This window comes from Thunnus maccoyii, chromosome 4, assembly GCF_910596095.1.
Source record: "Thunnus maccoyii chromosome 4, fThuMac1.1, whole genome shotgun sequence".
NCBI classification, from domain to species: Eukaryota; Metazoa; Chordata; class Actinopteri; order Scombriformes; family Scombridae; genus Thunnus; species Thunnus maccoyii.
The window spans coordinates 34,702,399-34,721,589 of NC_056536.1; the positions used below are offsets into that span (position 1 = coordinate 34,702,399).

A 19,191-nucleotide genomic window follows, 5' to 3' on the forward strand; every position below is an offset into this window, starting at 1 on the left:
TTCAAACGTTGTTTCCTGGTTTCGTTTCCTGGTTTCGTTTCCTGGTTCCTGTGTCTTCACAGATATGTAACACTGCACACTGGTGCGGTCAAAATAGAGAGAAGTCACAGTTCAGAACGACACAGATGTTTATCTGAAGTCAGTTTGTTGGATTTAAACCAGAGTCACAGTTTATCTTTGCGATGGCTAGAAAACACACATGGTTGTAGTTAAAGTAACGTAAACTAATCAGAAGCTACTAAGTTGAGAGGAAGGACTGGGTTTATTATACTGTGTATGTGTGTGTCTGTTACTGGTTTACCTCTCAAACTCCAGAAGATGAGTGATTTGGAGGAAGAGGGGGACGGAGTATCCAGCTGTCTGTCTATGAAGAGTAAGCGGTCTAATGATGATCCTCCACACTTCAGTAGTGAACCTGGACCCTCGGACACAAAGTAAGGGACTGTTTCTATTGCTTTTAAAAATTCAGTCAGTGAACTTTTTGTTGTTTGAGCATTGATTACATTATTCCTTCGTTTATAACTTAGATTTGGTGCAAAGAGTGCTTGATTACTGTTCTGAAATGTTTATTAGTTGCTTCAACCAATATTTAATATAACTTCAGCAGCAGAGGACAGATTGTTTTGTTTGCTTTCAACACATGCACAAGTTAATCTGACAGCCCATCATCAGGCAGCAGTATAGAGGTCTTCACGTGTCCACTCGGTTCTGAATTGTACTCAGTCCAATCGAGTCAGGTCCTCTTTTACTGCCACAGGTCTCGGGTCTGAACAGATCCGAGTGTATCAGCCTCTGATCATGTGGTCACAATCACTGCGGTGGAAAACTGTGTTTTCTCACACACACACACACACACACACACACACACACACACACGTGGTTTCTAGTAAAGAAGGCGGCTCGAGGTGCAAACAGGAAGGAGCACAGACAGCGCAGGTATTCAGTTTGTACAGACTTCATTTAAAGTCGACAGAGCAGAAGGAGGTAAACAACAAGTCTGAGGCAGAGTGAGTGTTACAGTTTTTCTGAATGTTTAAACACTAACAGTGATTCTTGAAGCACTATCTCTCAAACCATTAACATTTGTAGTCGATGCATTTACCAAGTGTTCTAAAGTGAAAGCACATTCTCTGCTTTACAGTTTGTAATTTATTAACAGACTTCTAGTATAACTGTAAACATTAGTCTCTACATTGCTGCACTATTTTGCCAATTGCCTTTCCACACTGACACATGTGAAAACACTTTTAGATAATGAGTTCACTTACAAATCAGAGCTTGAGTGCTATAAATAGGCCACAGGCAAACATTTAGTTTGGACAAGAATGGACACCAATATTGGACAGAGAGTAAGAGGAGTGAGAACTAGAGGAGGACGAGGAGGAATTTCCACACTGCCTAGCTCAACACAACATCACATATGATGTGGAAGAAGTGTTTTGGCCAGACCCACAAAGAAGGAGAGATTTAGCCTCATGTTTTTTCTGCTCTTTTTGTTCTACTGTAACACAAATGTTCTTGTTTTCTTCTACTGTGCTTTTGATGTTTGAGGAGTGTTAGAACATTTTGAGAAAAAAATAACTTTTTCCCCTTATTTTATTGATAGTGTGTTATGTTGGGAATACACATCCATACTTTACACATTTGGATACCTGTGTGTATGTGTGTTTACTACATGTGTGACAAAACTTTATTGCAAATTGCTATGCCCTGCACACAGAAAAGGCAAAAGCCACAAATGTTTTTCATTCATGTTTCTATTTTGTGTGTGTTTCATTTGTGTTTTTCAAAACACAATTTTTAAAAAGAGTTTGAGGAGTTTTGCAGGAACTGTTTGTTTTTGCAAGACATGTACAATGTTTTGCTGGTTTGGTGTAAGATTTTGTGGTTAGCGTGTAGAGTTTTGAAAAAAATAGCCTTTAGATTTAAAGACGGTGCCTAGGCAATCAAAAAAACTGTAATATTAGGGCTGCAAATAATGATTACTGTCATTATTTATCAATGTTTTCAGATTAATTGTTTAGTTGATTAAACTGTGTCAGAAAAATATGAAATCACAGTGTTGACGTCTTCAAATGTTGTTTCCTGGTTTCGTTTCCTGGTTTCGTTTCCTGGTTCCTGTGTCTTCACAGATATGTAACACTGCACACTGGTGCTGTCAAAATAGAGAGAAGTCACAGTTCAGAACAACACAGATGTTTATCTGAAGTCAGTTTGTTGGATTTAAACTAGAGTCACAGTTTATCTTTGTGATGGCTAGAAAACACACATGGTTGTAGTTAAAGTAATGTAAACTAATCAGAAGCCACTAAGTTGAGAGTAAGTTACTGGTTTACCTCTCAGACTCCAGAAGATGAATGATTTGGAAGAAGAGGAGGACGGAGTATCTGGCTGTCTGTCTATGAAGAGTATGCGGTCTAATGATGATCCTCCACAATTCAGTAATGAACCTGGACCCTCGGACACAAAGTAAGAGACTGTTTCTACTGTAAACTGACCTGATCTTGATTTGCTCAGTTGCCTCCTGCTTATTTTTCCTGACTTTTAATGGCTCATCAATATGGCTTCTGCAAAAATCACTCTACATTCATGGTGCTTTTGGAACTTATGGACAAAATCTTCATTGCATTAGACAATAATGAGTATGCCATAGGAATTTTTCTGAACCTTTCCAAAGCTTTCAACACTGTGAATCATGATATATTACTGTTAAAGTTGTATAAATATGGATTCCAAGGAAAGGTCTTCAACTGGCTAAGAAATTATGTTCATGATAGAGAGCCACATTGTCATTTGGAGTACCACAAGGATTCGTTCTTGTCCCATTATTATTGATATATGTCTTATTTATATCAATGATCTTGCTATTGTATAATATATATATATATATATATATATATATATATATATATAAATTCCCTATTTTATTTGCAGATGACACAAATCTTGTTCTTTCCTACAAACATCTCAAAACCCTTATCGATGAGGCAAACCAGGAAGGACAAAGTATAATAAAGATGAAGCCAAGCTCTTTATTGAGGGCAAAGAAATTGATAGAGTATCATCCACTTGATTTTGGGGGGTAAAAATTGATGAAAAATGTTGTTGGAAAGAACAAATTTACTTTGTAAGTAAAAAAGTGATTAAATCTGTAGGAATTAATAGGAAAATATGTCCACTTGTCAATAAGTTGTGTCTTATAACTTTACACTACAGCTTAATATATCCATCTTATCTACTGCAATGTTGTGTGGGCCAGTACTTATCCCACATACCTCCATAAAATACAAAAAAGGTTTGTTAAACTAGCCACATTTACAGTCTAGGGAACCATTTTCACCTCTATTTTATAAAATTAAAATATTGACCATTTTTGATGTAAATATCCTACAAACATATTTTTATTTACAAGGTGGGATTTCAGGACAGAAATTTACAAGACTGTTTCCAAAAATATTTTTTCAAAAATCCCTAAATACATTATTACTCAACAAGACAATCAAACCATCTGCATCTCACTTTCTATCATACCAATAGGGGGCAGTATTCAATTAAATATAGAGGTGTACAACTATGGAACACCAACCCTCACTTGATAGACAGCTTGCCCTCACTACCTATTAAAACTAAAATTAAAAGCACACCTGCATATTCACTCTATAAAAAACCTGTATTTGTATTGTTTTATGTGTGCGAATAAATCAAATCAAGTTCATGTCCACAGAGAGAGGAAGAGGAGGGGTGTTTCTGTGGAGGAGCATCTGTCCTGCTGTTCTTTGTGTCAGGACATCCTGAAGGATCCGGTCTCTACCAGCTGTGGACACTGGTTCTGCAGACAGTGCATCACCTCATACTGGGACCAGTCTGTTTCATCAGGAGACTCTTCCTGTCCTCAGTGTGGAAAAAGATCCAGAACAAGACCTGGACTGCAGACAAACAGTCAGGCCAGCACTGTACAAAGTAAGACTGAAGATGTGTCTGCTGAGATCATCATCTCTGAAAACAGAACAGGAATCTACCTCCTCTATCGTACTGAAAATTAACAGTGAGACATATTTCTTTTTAATTATACCTTTTCTTCTTCTCTTTCAGCAGATAGTGGTCTGCAGGAAGTTTTAGATGAACATAAGATCAGTCTGAGGAGGAGATGTGAATGTGTGACTGAAGGAACTGATGAAGCTGGAAGTGAAATCCTCCTCAACAGTATCTACACCCAGCTTGACATCATAGAGGAACAGAGAGAAGAGACCCTCCGTGACACTCCCATCAAGTGTCAAGACATCTTTAAAGTCTTACCTGACCAACAGAAACACATCAGAGTCGTCCTGACGAATGGCTTCGCTGGCATTGGAAAAACCTTCTCAGTGCAGAAATTCACTCTGGACTGGGCAGAGGGCTCGGATAACCAAGATGTCAGTGTGGTGATTCCACTTTCGTTCAGGAAGCTGAACTTGATCAAAGATGAGCAGTACAGTCTCCTCACGCTGATCCATGATTTCCATCCAACATTACAGAAGGTCACAGCAGAGAAGCTCGCTGACTTTAAAGTTTTGTTCATTTTTGACGGCCTGGATGAAAGCAGACTTTCACTGGATTTTACAAACAGTGAGGTTGTGTCTGATGTCACACAGAAGTCATCAGTCAACATGCTCTTGACAAACCTCATCGAGGGGAAGCTGCTTCCCTCGGCTCTCGTCTGGATAACTTCCCGACCTGCAGCAGCCAATCAGATCCCTCCTGTATGTGTTGACAGGGTAACAGAAGTACGAGGCTTCACTGACGCCCAGAAGGAGGAGTACTTCAGGAGGAGATTCAGTGATGAAGAGCTGTCCAGCAGAATCATCTCACACATCAAGACATCCAGGAACCTCCACAGCATGTGTCACATCCCAGTCTTCTGCTGGATCACTGCTACAGTTCTCGAGCCCATGTTGACTACAGACCAGAGAGGAGAGCTGCTGAAGACCCTGACTGACAAGTACTCACACTTCCTGCTGGTTCAGACAAGGAGGAAGAAGCATAAGTATGATGAAGGACATAAGACGAGCCCACAGGAGGTGACAGAGGCTGACAGGGAAGTTCTCCTGAAGCTGGGCAGGCTGGCGTTTGAACATCTGGAGAAAGGAAACATCATGTTCTACCAAGAAGACCTGAAGCAGTGTGGTTGTCTTGATGTCACAGAGGCCTCAGTGTTATCAGGAGTTTGTACAGAGATCTTCAAAAGAGAGAGTGCGTCCTTCCAGAATACAGTCTACTGCTTTGTTCATCTGAGCATTCGGGAGTTTCTGGCTGCAGTCTACATGTACCACTGTTACACCAGCAGGAACACAGAGGTACTGAAGGACTTTCTGGATATAAACTACAGTTACTCAACCCTTGATGACTTCCTGAGGAAAGCCATGGAGAAATCTCTCAAAAGTAAAAGTGGCCACCTGGACCTGTTTGTTCGCTTCCTTCATGGCCTCTCTCTGGAGTCCAACCAGAGTCTCTTAGGAGGCCTGCTGGGTCAGACAGAGACCAGTCCAGAAATCATCCAGAGAGCCATCAACAACCTGAAGGATATGAGCATGTGCAATATCCCTCCTGACAGAAGCATCAACATCTTTCACTGTCTGATGGAGATGAACGACCGCTCAGTACATCAGGAGATCCAAGAGTTCCTGAAGTTAGAGAACAGATCAGAGAAGAAACTCTCTGAGTTCCAGTGCTCAGCTCTGGCCTACATGCTGCAGATGTCAGAGGAGGCTCTGGATGAGTTGGACCTGAGAATGTACAACACATCACCTGAGGGACGACTGAGACTGATCCCAGCTGTGAGGAACTGCAGAAAGGCTCAGTAAGTCCAGATGTGATTAGTATTATAAATCAGTGTAGATTAGTAGTTTAGTTCTTCAAATATAAATAATATAAAATTCTTACTATAGTTAAAATAGTTCTCTACTTGTTTATTGCAAAAATGATGTCAGTTGTATTTAGTCTCAGATGTTCTTGAACTGTTTGAAATGTTATGAGTGCAAATAATGTTGGTTTTTCAGTTGGTTGTGTTTATAGCTATTAAGTTAATGAACACAGTTATTCCATTTATTTCTAGTCATTATTGGAGATTACAGTTTTTTCTTCTATTTATCTTCCTTTGGGTGATGGAGGCGTCATTCAAACCTGGTAAAACAAATGAAGAAATTTAGAGGTTGTAGTTGAGGTTTTATCACGGCAGCATTTTATAACAACATATATCAGTATTTTACAGTTATCAGTGAATGCAGTAAAGTTATTACATGAGCAGGTTCTACAAATAATATATAATCAGGCATACAGGTAATACCTGATTTTGCACTTCTTTTAGAGTTTAAAATAAGATCTGAATCATTTTCTAAAAGATATTTTTGTCAGACAGAATTGCTCTCATGCAACTTTGCCATCCTTTTTTGCTTCATGGTTTCTAAGCCATTTCATAGTGAGCATGGGAGATGTTAGGGGAGGCCACACACCCTTCTTAAAGAACATGGATAAAAAAAAAACCTCCTTTAATTAATGACGCTTGAATTGACTTTTGATTAGTTTTAGTTCTTTTTCTTATATATTTCTGAATTTGCACTGAATTTATTCAGTTTTGTGAGAACCCTGTAAACAGTTTACATGCCTTTACAGCACTTTGTAAACTTGTTTTTGAAATATGCTGTGGAGATGAAGGATAATAATTATGATTATTATTTATTTATTTATTATTATTATTTAAATTGAGTATGTTGCTATGCTGTAATGATTTGGTAGCACAAGTAAAGAGTAGTCATCAGTCATCAGTAATATCAGTTACACAACAATATCTAAAGTTTGCTAACATTAACCAACATTACCCTCCATAAACTACTTTTCATGCAAGACAAACACTGTTGCTAAGAAACCTCTGAGTGAGTTAAAGTGATCAATGGAGCATTTTATTGCTAAAGTATTCAACTTTAAAGAACTTTTATGAACTATTTTAAAGAGAGAAGTCGTGTTACATATTCTTGCTTTTAAATCTTTCTTATATTCTGTTCTTCACAGACAGAAACTCTCAGGTGTTTTTTCTTTTGTTGGTGTAGAGAAGAGTAGTAGCAGGAAATGCACAGAGGTCAGATAAATATATAAGAGCAGAATGGCAGAATTCAGACTGATTAAAGAGATCTTATACACATTAAAGGTCAATGTTATGTTTTTAATGCTGATACCCTGATAACATCTTTGTGATGACATCATGTTGAAAATAATTTAAAACCTTATTGGTTTGTTAATTGTGTTTGTTTGCTAAATCAGTTTTTCAGATTGTTAGAAAGCCCACATCGTTGTGTAATAAGATTGCGTGTCCATTGCATTATAAGTTTTGTTTGCTTTGTTCTGACAGTAATTTATTCCGTCTTACATAAGTGAACTCACTGGAGCTGTTATTTACAGACTGACTCTGAACTAGCCAGAGCTACCTTTTTATTGCTGTGTGTAAATGTTCAAAGGTGAGTGTGCTGATATTTATAATTTCAAACCAGATATTAGAACGACTATTTGGTAACTCTGTACATACACCTCTGCCAGTAATAAAGCCTTGTGGGAGGTGGTATGCTAGCAGTAAATCGGTCATTGATAAATTTTGATTAGTAATTACAGTTCCTATCTGCATGAGTATGTGCTTAATTGTATTGTGTTTTGTTATATTGATAGCTTTCCTTTGTTTGTATCATTGTTACCACCCACAGCCTAAATAAGTCAACATCACTGGGAGAGTCTGTTTCCTTGTTCTTTAATCGGGACACACATCTTTACCTTGAGCCAACTCTAACTACCTGATTCCCTGGAGAATAGATTCTCAGAAAAGAATGTTGTCAACTAAACATCATGCCATCATCTGTCATGCACATCTAAATAATTACATCAATATTTTGTACTATGTACTAATATTGTCAAGCCATTTGCCATTTGTCAAGCCATTTGTTTAATTTCTATTCCGCCCTCCCTGAACATTGGAGTTTGGCTTTGCATATAGGTAAAAAGTTCTCCAAATAAGAGACAAAGGCTTCCAGGTTCAGGCTGTTTATTTGTTACCTCCCACATAAAGGTACTGTAAAACTAAAAATAAAAGAAAAACACATTAAATCAAATATTTCAAGTTACAAAGCATATTCAATCAACTATACAGTGTAACATAATGCTGAATAACTCCTGACATAGCTAGCATAACTGCTACAACCATTTGGCAAATAACTAGTGCTTAGTCAGTTAGCTTGATGCTAACACCTAATTGGAATTACTATTAATGCACTAACGAAAATTAGCATCTCAATCACGATATCTATCTTTCAACAAACAATACATTTTTCATATACTTAACATGCTGAATATTAAGAAACAATGTGTGCTTATATTTACAAGCATATATTTCCTATGCTCTGTGGTAATGAACTGATTGCTGCTGACTTCATACTGCTAGCTCAATCTGCTATTCTGCTGCTTTAAGACTTCACACTGACCAGCTACAGCAACCTCAAAGGGTGAATAGTGACACACAAAATTCCCAATGGGCTTAAAAATACTGCCACCAGTTGGTGGAGACATTGCATGCCAGGAGAGGGCAGCACAATTATGGATGTGAACCTGACAGCAGCAGGTAGCTAGCAAAGAGAGATTATCTTCCTCAACTACTGTTGTTCACTTGAACTTAGTAAAAATATCCTGGAGTCTAATTAAAAATAGTAAACAGCAAAATGGTTTTCTAATCAAGATGGCCTCTTGCTAACTTTGTGGAGACAGACAGGGGATCAGATCACACAGACAGACTGAGCACATTATGGAAGCCTCAATGTAACTCAATTTTCTCTCCCTTCATCTGCAAGATTAAAGCAAAACAAAGATTAAAAGTCTGCAGGTATGAGAGAGTGATGAGCATTATTGTTTCATGTCAAACAGTGAGATAAGATTAGCTGAACCACTGATGCAAAAGAGCAAAAGTTGATCACAACCGGAAATGTTAAACTGTCATCAAAAACATTAAGTAAATATAAAGTGTGTTTTTCATGATAACATATGTTGTAATATATGTGTCATGACAGATTTTCTCAGTGTGGACTCTCAGAGACTCACTGTGAAGTTGTGGCCTCAGCTCTGAAGTCCAACCCCTCCCCTCTGAGAGAACTGGATCTGAGTGGAAACAACCTGAATGATTCAGGAGTGAAGCTGCTGTCTGCTGGACTGGGGAGCCCAAACTGTAGACTGAAGACTCTGAGGTCAGTTCACTGGCTGTAGCTTTGGTAGTTTTTTTGTATATATTCAATTCAAAACTTTGAAGTTTCAAATATTTGGTTCATAAATTTTTGGGATTTGCCTGCGCACAAATATGTAGAATTTAATTTTCTGTAGTCAAAACCACACTCTTGTTCTGTGTAAAATTACTTAAGTTTTAATTATTATGATACTTCAGCAGTCTCAGTTACACAAATCATTTAAGTGTCTTTGTTTTTCCACATTGTTTCCTTGCTGTGTGGAGGGATTGTAACTCAAAGAGTGAATTTTGTACTAAATAGTGTGTAACTTTGGTAGTTACACCCACTCGATTTGTCTAAGCCTCAGATTGGCTTCAAATTAAGTAATTTCTAACATTGTAGCTGTGTTATCCTCCCAGTCAGTATGGACAGGAAGACTGATTACTGCCACCAATAGCTCTTTGTTCATATGGCATGTGGCTGTTGTTTGAAGACAGACTTTTTAGTCCAACATGTCTGATTTTGTATTGATTTTCTATTTACAGACTTGACTGAGTTCAGCGGCATTTCATGAATTAGTGTTGACATGAATATGTGTCTGAATGTTGTGGTGATGTCTGTAGAAAGCTGGCATTATGATGATCCACAATTACAAAATTACTTTACATGCACTTCAGTAACCAGGTTACTGGTTAGCTTTCTCCAGTCAGCTGATTTCTTAGATGTCATGTAGGCTAAACAAGAAACCTGGTTTCTGTAAGCAGGGTCAGGGATTAGAGAAACCTAGTTTCTGTAATCAAGTTCAGGGATTAGAGAAACCTGTTTTCCACAGGTAGATTTCTCCTGGTGAACACTGATTTTTCTGTCATGTATACATGTAACCATGTTTCTAATTAGCTTTTTACATGTGAGCATGTTCAGAAGACTGTCATACCACAGACAGACAGTAATAGCAGAGCAGCTGGATGAATTGGGAGATCATTACACAGAGCAATGTGTCCTTGTATTTAAAAAACGTCCATCTGAAGTCCAACTAAAACTGAACTAACATAAAGTAGCCTGTAGAAGTCTAAATAAGTTGGTTTTCAGCACTAAACATTTAAATATTTGTTAAATTCGGACACTTTGACGTTGCGAGGAAAAGCTCTGCTCCATCTGTCTTCCTCTCATTAGGGGAGAATTCTGATTACTGACTTGCTGCATGTACACAAGAATTTACAGTAACCAGATTACTACAGTGAATGTCAACACACTGATTGATTAGGACATAGTAATGTTGAACTACACATTTAAACCTTAACACATTGGATTGGATTATAAATGGATTTTTTTCTACATTATTTATTTTTTATTCAGATTGTGGTACTGCAGTTTGTCAGCGAGCAGCTGTGTTTCTCTGGTCTCAGCTCTGAAGTCCAACCCCTCTCATCTGAGAGAGCTGGAACTGAGTCAGAACAAACTGACGGATTCAGGAGTGAAGCTGCTGTGTGATTTTCTGGAGTGTCCGCAATGTAAACTGGAGACTCTGAGGTTGGTTCACTGACTGTCTGTTGCTATTGTTGATCTTAATGTTTCACAACGGAACCTAATTTATGTACATACATAACATACATCCATGAAGTTAATTTTTCTTTTTTTACTTAATTTTTTACTGTACAAGGTTTAGTCTGTAGTTATAAAAATGACTGATAAACTAGAAAAGTTAGTTGTTAAAGTAAATTAATGTTTATAATTTTTAGTATACAGAAGATCCTCTCAACTAATACCTGTTTTAAATTGATAAAATTTACTTGATGAGGGAGAAATATTTTTTAGTTGTAATTTAATTTGAATGTGTTTCATGAATCATGTTTTACTGATATTGATCCTTCAGGACACCAGTGTTGGGCAAGTTAATTGAAAATTGTAATTACTGATTACAATTTAATTGTTGTAAAAGTAATTATATTACTTAACTTATTACTCAGCAGCAAAAGTAATGCATTATATTACTCGTTACTTTACTTTCATTACTCAGGCATCAGCTCTGTCAAAGTTTCCTTTTAACAACTCAAATTCCGCTACAGCCACATGGTGCATCTCTTGTATTTAACACATGTAGAAATAGAAAATTAGATATTTGTGGTTTAGCAAGCAGGCAGGAAATGGTTTGGAAGGATGTATTGACCATCCAGCAGCTAGCATTACCGTAACCTCAGTAACTGCACACAGCACTCCAGAAGTCTGGACCTCAGATACACAATTCACACACCTGAACTAAACCAGCATCAGGTGACTCCTGAATGAACCTGTGGCTAACATTAGCAAGCCAGCTAAAAAACATGTTGTGAATAAGACAACATATGAATAAGACAACATTTCTCCTCCTCTGAAGTGTCTGTCAGCTGATCACAGAGACCACGCTGATATCAACCCTCCATTAATCCTGTAAGACAGCAAGCATGCCGATCCCCAAGTGTAAAAGTAACATAGTGTTACTGGGATTAGTAACTGTAATATAATTACTGAATTTTGAAAATTGTAATCCCTTACACTACTCATTACTGAAAAAAGTAATATGACTATAATATGTTACAAAAGAATGCGTCCCTCAACATCAATCAGAGGGAGATCAACACAGGTGTTTAAAGTATCAATATAGTATTTTTGATGAATCAGGGTTGACATGAATATGTCTGAATGTGATCTACAATAACACACTGCAAATTTAAAATGTAAACACATCTGATTGGATTAAATATTATTTTTTATCTAAATCATTTAATATCATTTACTTCTATTCAGTTTGATTTGCTGCAGCTTGTCAGAGATCAGCTGTGATTCTCTGGCCTCAGCTCTGAAGTCCAACCCCTCCCATCTGAGAGAGCTGGATCTGAGTAAAAACAAGCTGACGGATTCAAGACTGAAGCCGCTGTGTGATTTTCTGGAGAGTCCACACTGTAGACTGAAGACTCTGAGGTCAGACACTTACTTCTGTGCTGAGATTAATATGATGTGAAATTTGTGGTGACACTGAACTGCAGACATAAAGCTGATATAATGCTGATCCACACTGAGTATTTTAACCCTCTGATGCACAACATATTCAAAACCTTTAATGCACAACACAGGTCAAAAATGACCCGCATTAATTTTCAATATTATTTAATACGTAGCTGAATGTTTCATTGAAATATCTTTGAAGCAAAATTATGTCAGCCCTCAGGATTTTAAAAAACAATTAATTATTTTGTTTTTTATTCTTATAAGTCATTATATTATTGTGTCTGTCTTGCTATATAGAGAAAAAAAACATTGTTTACACATCTAACTGGATAGATATGGGTCAAAAATGACCCCCCAAGGTAAAAGTCAACAGTGTGATTTTTTTCTAAAAAGAGATCATACTTCTTTCAAATGTATTTATTTATATGTGGAAATCAGTCATTTGTGACTTTGCCTTTATAATATATACATCACTATATCACATCGGATAACTGATTATAGTGTTATTGATCTGGATAGCAATTTTCATTCCCATTAAGACTTTACTGAACAATACCAACAAAAAATTCTAAACTTAACAGTGTCAACATTCACTTGTATTCCTTTGTTGTTGTCTCATCGCACACTCACTACATTTGGATTCTGTGGGACATAGTCACGATCATCATACTCAGAGGACCCTATTTTTTTGTAGACTCAGCGGTGCAGATCACAGTCAAGTGTGCCCTGTGCAGTGCCAGGGGTGTGCCCAGCCTTGAGTACAGGGTGGGAAGCAACTTACCAGCTCTGAATTAGAGCAACAAGCAGTAATCATTCCTTGAGTGGGGGTAGGAACAAACGCTTGACTGGGGTCATCAGGTAGGCACCCTTCTTCCTTGGTGTTTCATTGATAGGCCCATGACACTTCCAGAGGGCTCAACAGTGACACATGGCATCCCCGGTGTGACCCCCTCCGTTTTTACCACTCCTACTGGCTGATGGTCATCTTGCCACCCAGTTCTTGTCCTTTCTTTTCAGCCAGAGCCAGTTGCTGCTTTGACCTCTTTGGTACCTTTCCTACTGGTACAAAGGCCATGTTGTTTGAAAAGCCGGGGATTAGGGGAGAGAGGGCATTGTTGTCAGTCCTCCTTTCTTCCAGTACTAGTGCCAGGTACCAAAGGACCTGGTTGTGCCTCCAGGTGTAGCGTCCTTGAGTGAGGCTGGTCTTGCAGCAGGTGAGTATGTGCCACATGGTTACTGGTGTTTAGCAAAGGAGACATGATGGGTCTTCCCCAAGCCACTAGTTCAATTTTTTGGCACTGGGAAGAACATCGTAGATGGCTCTGATGATGAAGCTAAGTCTGCCTCCTTCCATTTCCCAAAGATCCTTCCAGGCAAGCTTCTGGTGTTCGAGGATTTCCCATCTTGTCCGCTGGCCCTGTTTTGTCTGTAAGACTGCCTTTGCACATCATTCTGCCTCCTCCTGCTCCTTCTGTTGCTGTATCTATTTTACCACAAGACCTCTCTTCTGGGCAGGTGCTGCTCTGTGCCATGTGGGTTTACTTGTGCCTAGCCCAAAGCTGCCTCTTCCATGCTGCACTTGGCCCACAATGTCTCAATGCCTAAGAGTGGATTTTGCCTGCTGCACCACCTCAGTTGAGTTCCACTTTCTGTCTGCTGCCACTCTGGGAGCTGCTGCCTGTATTGTGTCGTCCTGAGTTTTTGTCAGGGTCATGTCCAGCCTTACCTTGGAGCATTTGTATTCTTCAGTAAGGCTAATGATAGTTCCAGATGCCTGTTCCCATACAAGCTGATACTGTTGAGGTATTGTGGGAGTCTGAGCCATTTCTGAATGTACATACTGACTGTTCTCTGCAGCTTCTCAACTTTGGGAACCTCATAGGTCATCAGGGGCCACATCAGATGTGGGAGTGGGTTTTCCACCAGAAAAGGGGGGGGGGGGGGGGGGGGTGATACAGTGATACACAGTGTTTGAGCATACACCGATTACATTACTTGCCCACCACCCCCACCATTGTTTTGCTTTTTTTAAATAGAAATAAAATCCATTTAGTTAATTTTCGCATATCAGCGCCCATGTTCATCGAATAAAAGCAGAGTCTCAGCACAGAGTAGCGTAGTGAGACATCTGTCGTCCAGCTGGCTCTCTGCTGTAAACACATGTAGCTGTTAGTGAGCAGCTGCTCTCATGTCTCCGTGAGTCTCTGTGCTTTTTTTGGGCAGAAACTCTCCCGCTCTCTGCTGGCTCAGCCTGCTCTTGGATGGTAGGCGTGTTACTCCAGTAGCTGTAGCCTCACCATCAGACACATGCTCGCTCTCTCTCTCAACCACACAGTCGCTACGCACTGAGCTATTCCTTAAAGGAGCTATGCTACTTGTATAACACATTTTAGTGTAGAAAACTTCTTAAAATACATTTTTTTTAAATCCCTGATGCTTACGCCTGGTGGGGGATCAATTCAGGGCCACCAGGCTTGCAATACACAGGTGGAAACCCTGGGGGAGCAATCTAAACTGCTGACACCAAAGTTTCAACTTACCTGGAAGTACGGCCTTGTCTATGTTAGCAATGCCTTTGATGGTTTCTTTCTTCAGTTGCTTCCTCTGGTCTGAGTCCTTAGGGCTTGCATTGTACCACCGCTCTAAGCTCTTGACTGGCATTTCTGACACCATTGGTATGGTTGTTCTGTCAATCTGGAATCTCTGGTCTTTGAGCTTTCATTTGATAATGGATATGGTCCTGGACTTGCTGGGCTCAAACTTCATCCATGCCCATGTTATATTGGAATTAAGTTTTTTCCAGGAGTCTCTTTGTGCATGCGATGGTTGTGGTCAGAGTGGTCATGTCATCCATATAGGTGTGGATGGGAGGTAGTCGTTATCCAGACTGCAGGCATTCTCCTCCTATCACCCATTTGGGCCCTCTGACGATCAGTTCTATGGCCACGTTAAAGGCTTGTGCTGAGATGGTGCATCCTGCCATTATTTTTATTTCCAGAGATTGCCAAGATGTGGTGTATTCTGATGTTGTGAGGCAAAACTACAGATCTTGAAAATAGTTTCTGACCAGTTATGTGATTGTCTTGTATTCTTCTCTTTGGGGATTAATATTCCCTCTGCTATTTGCCCTGCTTTTGGGATGTATCTCTTCTTCCACACCACCTTCATTAGCCTCCACAGAAACCTCAGAACATCTGGAGCATTCTTATACAATTAGTAGGGAACTCCATTTGGTCTTGGTGCTGGGGCTGTCCTTGCCTTCCTCACAGCTTTCTCGACTTCGCTCCATGTAGGAGGGCTGTCGTCACACTGGTGTTCTCGTTGAGGACTGGGTGGCATGTCAGGAGGTATGTTCTTCTGTTCATGTCTCTGGATGTCTGTGTATATTGTTTTCAAATGATCTTCAAGTTCCCTCTTTGACACTTGGAGTGCTCCGCTCTTTTTCTTTGTGAACAGCCCTTTCACAAATCTGAATGGATCCTTGTAAAACAATGCTCTTGCCCTCTCTTTCTTCTTTTATCAAACTCTGAGGTTTTCTGCCCTCCGTAGCTTTGCCAGGCATTCTTTCAGGTCTGTTTTCAGGAGGTTGATTCCCTCCCTCTCTTGTGGTGAACCTTTCCTCCATTGCCTCCTCAAGTCCCTTCTTTCCTTGATTAGGCACTCGATTTCTTGTTGCCTTCTGGACTTGGGTGAGGTTTGGTCAGTTTACATGTGGCCTCTTTCCTTGGATTTTCTTCTCCATCACATTGTTGTGTCTGGATTGGTTCCAAGATCTCAATGTCATGGATGAATTAATTTCTTCTTCTACAACTGGGACATTGATGCTCGGCGGACTGTGGGTTGTGTCCTACCACTGAGTTTCATGTGACTGACTTGACCCTTCTCTTAGGAGATGCTGGTAGTTGATCCACTGTCTTTCCAAGCTGTCACATGGTCTTTCCCCTAGTTGTGAGCTGCACTTTCACAACAGTCATGGGTTTTACCCAGAAGATCAGTTGAGCTCATAGGACTTGGTTTTACAATCCTGTATTGTAATCGGCAGTCATTCTTTGAGTGGGGGTAGGGGTAAACACTTAACTGGGGTCATCAAGCAGCAACAGAACTTCAGGAGGATCAGTCAAGTCCACGTTTCTTATCTTATATAATATCCAGTCTTTTCTTGTTATACCATTTTATGAAGTGTTTATTCTGACTGAAATATTCAAATACAGGATGCTGTGATTTTTTTATGGTGACGCCATTCCACTAAATGTAAAAATTGTAGATATATTGAACATCCTTTCCTCACCATTTACCCAAAATCCATTCTGACATATTTGGTATGTTTGTAAACTTTTGGATGTTGAGTAGAATCTGAAATAAATTTCAGTGTTAGTTACTTGTGTTTGGCTGAACAACATGAGTTTTTATAGATAGAGTCACTGGTGGAGGTGCACAGTTCAAGAGCTGAAGTCACTACGTCTTTATTGAAGTAGCAGCATGTTGTCATTAATATTAATGAGAGCTCTTTTTCACTGTTTGTATTTGACAGTTTTTAACCTGCATCCTGCTGGGTTCAGGTGTCTGGAGTTTCCATTTTCTAAACTTCTACATTCTAAACCGTCTTCAGCTCTGAACAGATAATAAATCTTTGAAAGATTTCAAGCAGGAATTTTGTCTTCTAAAGTGACATAATTTATTCTTTATTCAGATTATGGCGCTGCAATTTGTCAGAGATCAGCTGTGCTTCTCTGGTCTCAGCTCTGAAGTCCAACCCCTCCCATCTGAGAGAGCTGGTGCTGAGAGGAAATGAGCTGCAGGATTCAGGAGTGAAGTTGCTGCGTGATTTTCTGGCGAGTCCACACTGTAGACTGGAGACTGTAACGTGAGTAATGAGTTGGAGTTAGTTACTACATTGATGAGCCCTTTTATTTGCCTCGGAAGTGATGTTTTGGACTTCCAGGTACAGTAAATACTTTCTTATCTTAGTGTTGAAGGTGTGTGAGGAGAATTAAGCAAACCATTGAAGTCATATTTTCATTGACTGATTGACAAAAGCTGCTTCATTCATGCTTAACTGTCATTGGCTCATTCATCAGCTTCTTGACCACCAGCTGACCAGTCACATCTTTCATATTCATACAGGTGCACAGCAACACAATTATAACCTGACACTTCTCATTGATTACTCTCATCCATCCGAACCTCCTCCTTATGGCTGACACAAAGCTGATTTAACTAAGAATTAATGTTCATGTATGTTTATTAAGAGGGGATTATTTCTCCTGCTGAGTCTCCCTCAAACAGCAGAGCCTTTTCCTTCAACTCTAACTGTATAATCGTTTGCTATAAATGGTCATTTCTCTGATCTAAGTGTCTCTGACTGAAATATATTAGTGTATATATGTGTCTAGGTTCTGCAATTCTGAAGGTTTACCTGTCAAATTGACTGTAAACCAAAGTGGCAGTGTGGAGGAAGAGGACAAATCAGAGTCTCCAACATCCACCTGTATGTCCAAACATCATCCACCAGACTTCAGTGCTAAAGCTGGACCCTCAGGCTTAAAGTAAGAGACTGTGTCTATTGAAAGCAGAAATGCAGTTCAGTAATTCACCTTAATGTGAGCAGCAAACTTTGCATCTCTTAATCATGAATTTAACTCAAAAGGGAACTTGATCTCCCCTTCAAGGAAATTTTCTGGGTGATATATATTTGAAAAAAAACTTTGGGTCTAATTATTAATATTGCTGTGCTATGTTTGTGCTTTTGAATGCACCACAAGTCCAGATTACTCCCCACTTCATGTAAATTAACTCATAGCTAGATTGGAAAGTCCAGATGATGATAAACAGCTTGGTGAGACAGGCCTGATAACTGCTGTGTTTGCATTTACTCCTCTAGGGTGGAGGACAGACGAAATAGCACCACATCTGACAGACATAAAGGATGTGAGTAATGGGACTGTGACCAGTTCAAAGTGTGATTGTGACATGAAAAAATACACATCTAAAGACAACTAGTTGAGATTGTACGTGGATCCCTGTGAAGTCAGTTTCTGACAAAGCGCTGCCCACCAGTTTTTATTCCACTTTGAATGCACCATGGTGTGTTCACTCACTTATCAGGGATTCAGAATGAAAATACCCCTGAGTTGGTATTCAGTTGGTTGCAATATGCCACCTCACCACTAGATGGCACTAAATCCTACACACTGGTGTTTTAAAGCAAGGTTTGACATTTTGTAAAATATGCGTACTCGCTTTCTAGCAGAGAGTTAGATGTTCATACAGTATATGCCTATCATGTCTGTATGGTAAACATTAAGCTGCAGCCAGCAACCAATTGGCTTAGCTTATCTAAACATAAAATCTGAAAACTCCCCATTTAGTGGGGAGATTGTTGTTTTTACACTTCAGTTTTTGTACAGATTAAACAAATCAGTGAGTGTTAGAGGTGGATTTTGTTACTTTTAGTCATTTCTTTTTTTAGTCAAGTCATTTCCTCTTTTATTCTGTTTTATATTGTGAACTCAATATTTTGGGGTTTTGGTCTGTTGGTCAGACAAAACAAGATATCTGAAGACATCACATTGCACTCTGGGGAACTATAATAGACATTTTTAGATCTTTCTGGTATTTTCTTCTGATCTATTTTGACTGTTGGGAAAGATGATGTGTTGCCTCACTGCAAGAACATCTTCAGTATGAATCGCAGTAATTTCTGTATTGAGTTTGAATTTTCTCCTTGTGTTCAAATTCAATTCAATTCAATTCAATTCAATTTTATTTATTTAGCACCAAATCATAACAAAACTTATCTCAGGGTGCTTTTTGCATAGAGCAGGTCTAGACCGTACTCTTTAATTTACAGAGACCCAACATTCCACCATGAGCAGCACTTGGTGACAGCAGCAAGGAAAAACTCCCCTTTAATGGGAAGAAACTTCAAGTAGAGCTGGGCTCTAGGTGGGCGAGTCTCTGCTTTGACCATTTTGGTTGA

General features: G+C 39.2%; 2 protein-coding genes across 2 annotated transcripts in view; both read left to right on the plus strand.

Moving 5' to 3' along the window:
* The first annotated feature begins 385 nt into the window (after positions 1 to 385).
* Positions 386 to 14,104, plus strand: LOC121895756 (protein NLRC3-like). Its single transcript, XM_042409179.1, has 6 exons — positions 386 to 434; positions 3,786 to 3,953; positions 4,093 to 4,344; positions 4,894 to 5,836; positions 9,078 to 9,251; positions 12,907 to 14,104. The coding sequence occupies exons 1-6, from the start codon at positions 386 to 388 to the stop codon at positions 12,968 to 12,970; spliced, it is 1,650 nt and encodes a 549-aa protein (XP_042265113.1). The 3' UTR covers positions 12,971 to 14,104.
* A 2,845-nt stretch (positions 14,105 to 16,949) lies between these two features.
* The window catches only part of LOC121895076 (NACHT, LRR and PYD domains-containing protein 1a-like), a 15,827-nt gene continuing 13,585 nt past the window's right edge, over positions 16,950 to 19,191 (plus strand). The window contains exons 1-3 of the mRNA XM_042407905.1: positions 16,950 to 17,076; positions 17,606 to 17,758; positions 18,094 to 18,140. Of these exons, the coding sequence (XP_042263839.1) occupies positions 17,703 to 17,758; positions 18,094 to 18,140 (103 nt within the window). The 5' untranslated portion in view covers positions 16,950 to 17,076; positions 17,606 to 17,702. The remainder of the gene's footprint in view (positions 17,077 to 17,605; positions 17,759 to 18,093; positions 18,141 to 19,191) is intronic.

What these genes read in the sequence shown, in the direction of transcription:
- LOC121895756 (XM_042409179.1), top strand. Translation starts at nt 386, where the DNA reads ATGATGATCCTCCACACTTCAGTAGTGAACCTGGACCCTCGGACACAA. An exon ending in CCTGGACCCTCGGACACAAA is followed by an intron (nt 435 to 3,785) that starts GTAAGGGACTGT and finishes TCTTTGTGTCAG; the next exon opens with GACATCCTGAAGGATCCGGT. An exon ending in CCTGACGAATGGCTTCGCTG is followed by an intron (nt 4,345 to 4,893) that starts GCATTGGAAAAA and finishes GTCACATCCCAG; the next exon opens with TCTTCTGCTGGATCACTGCT.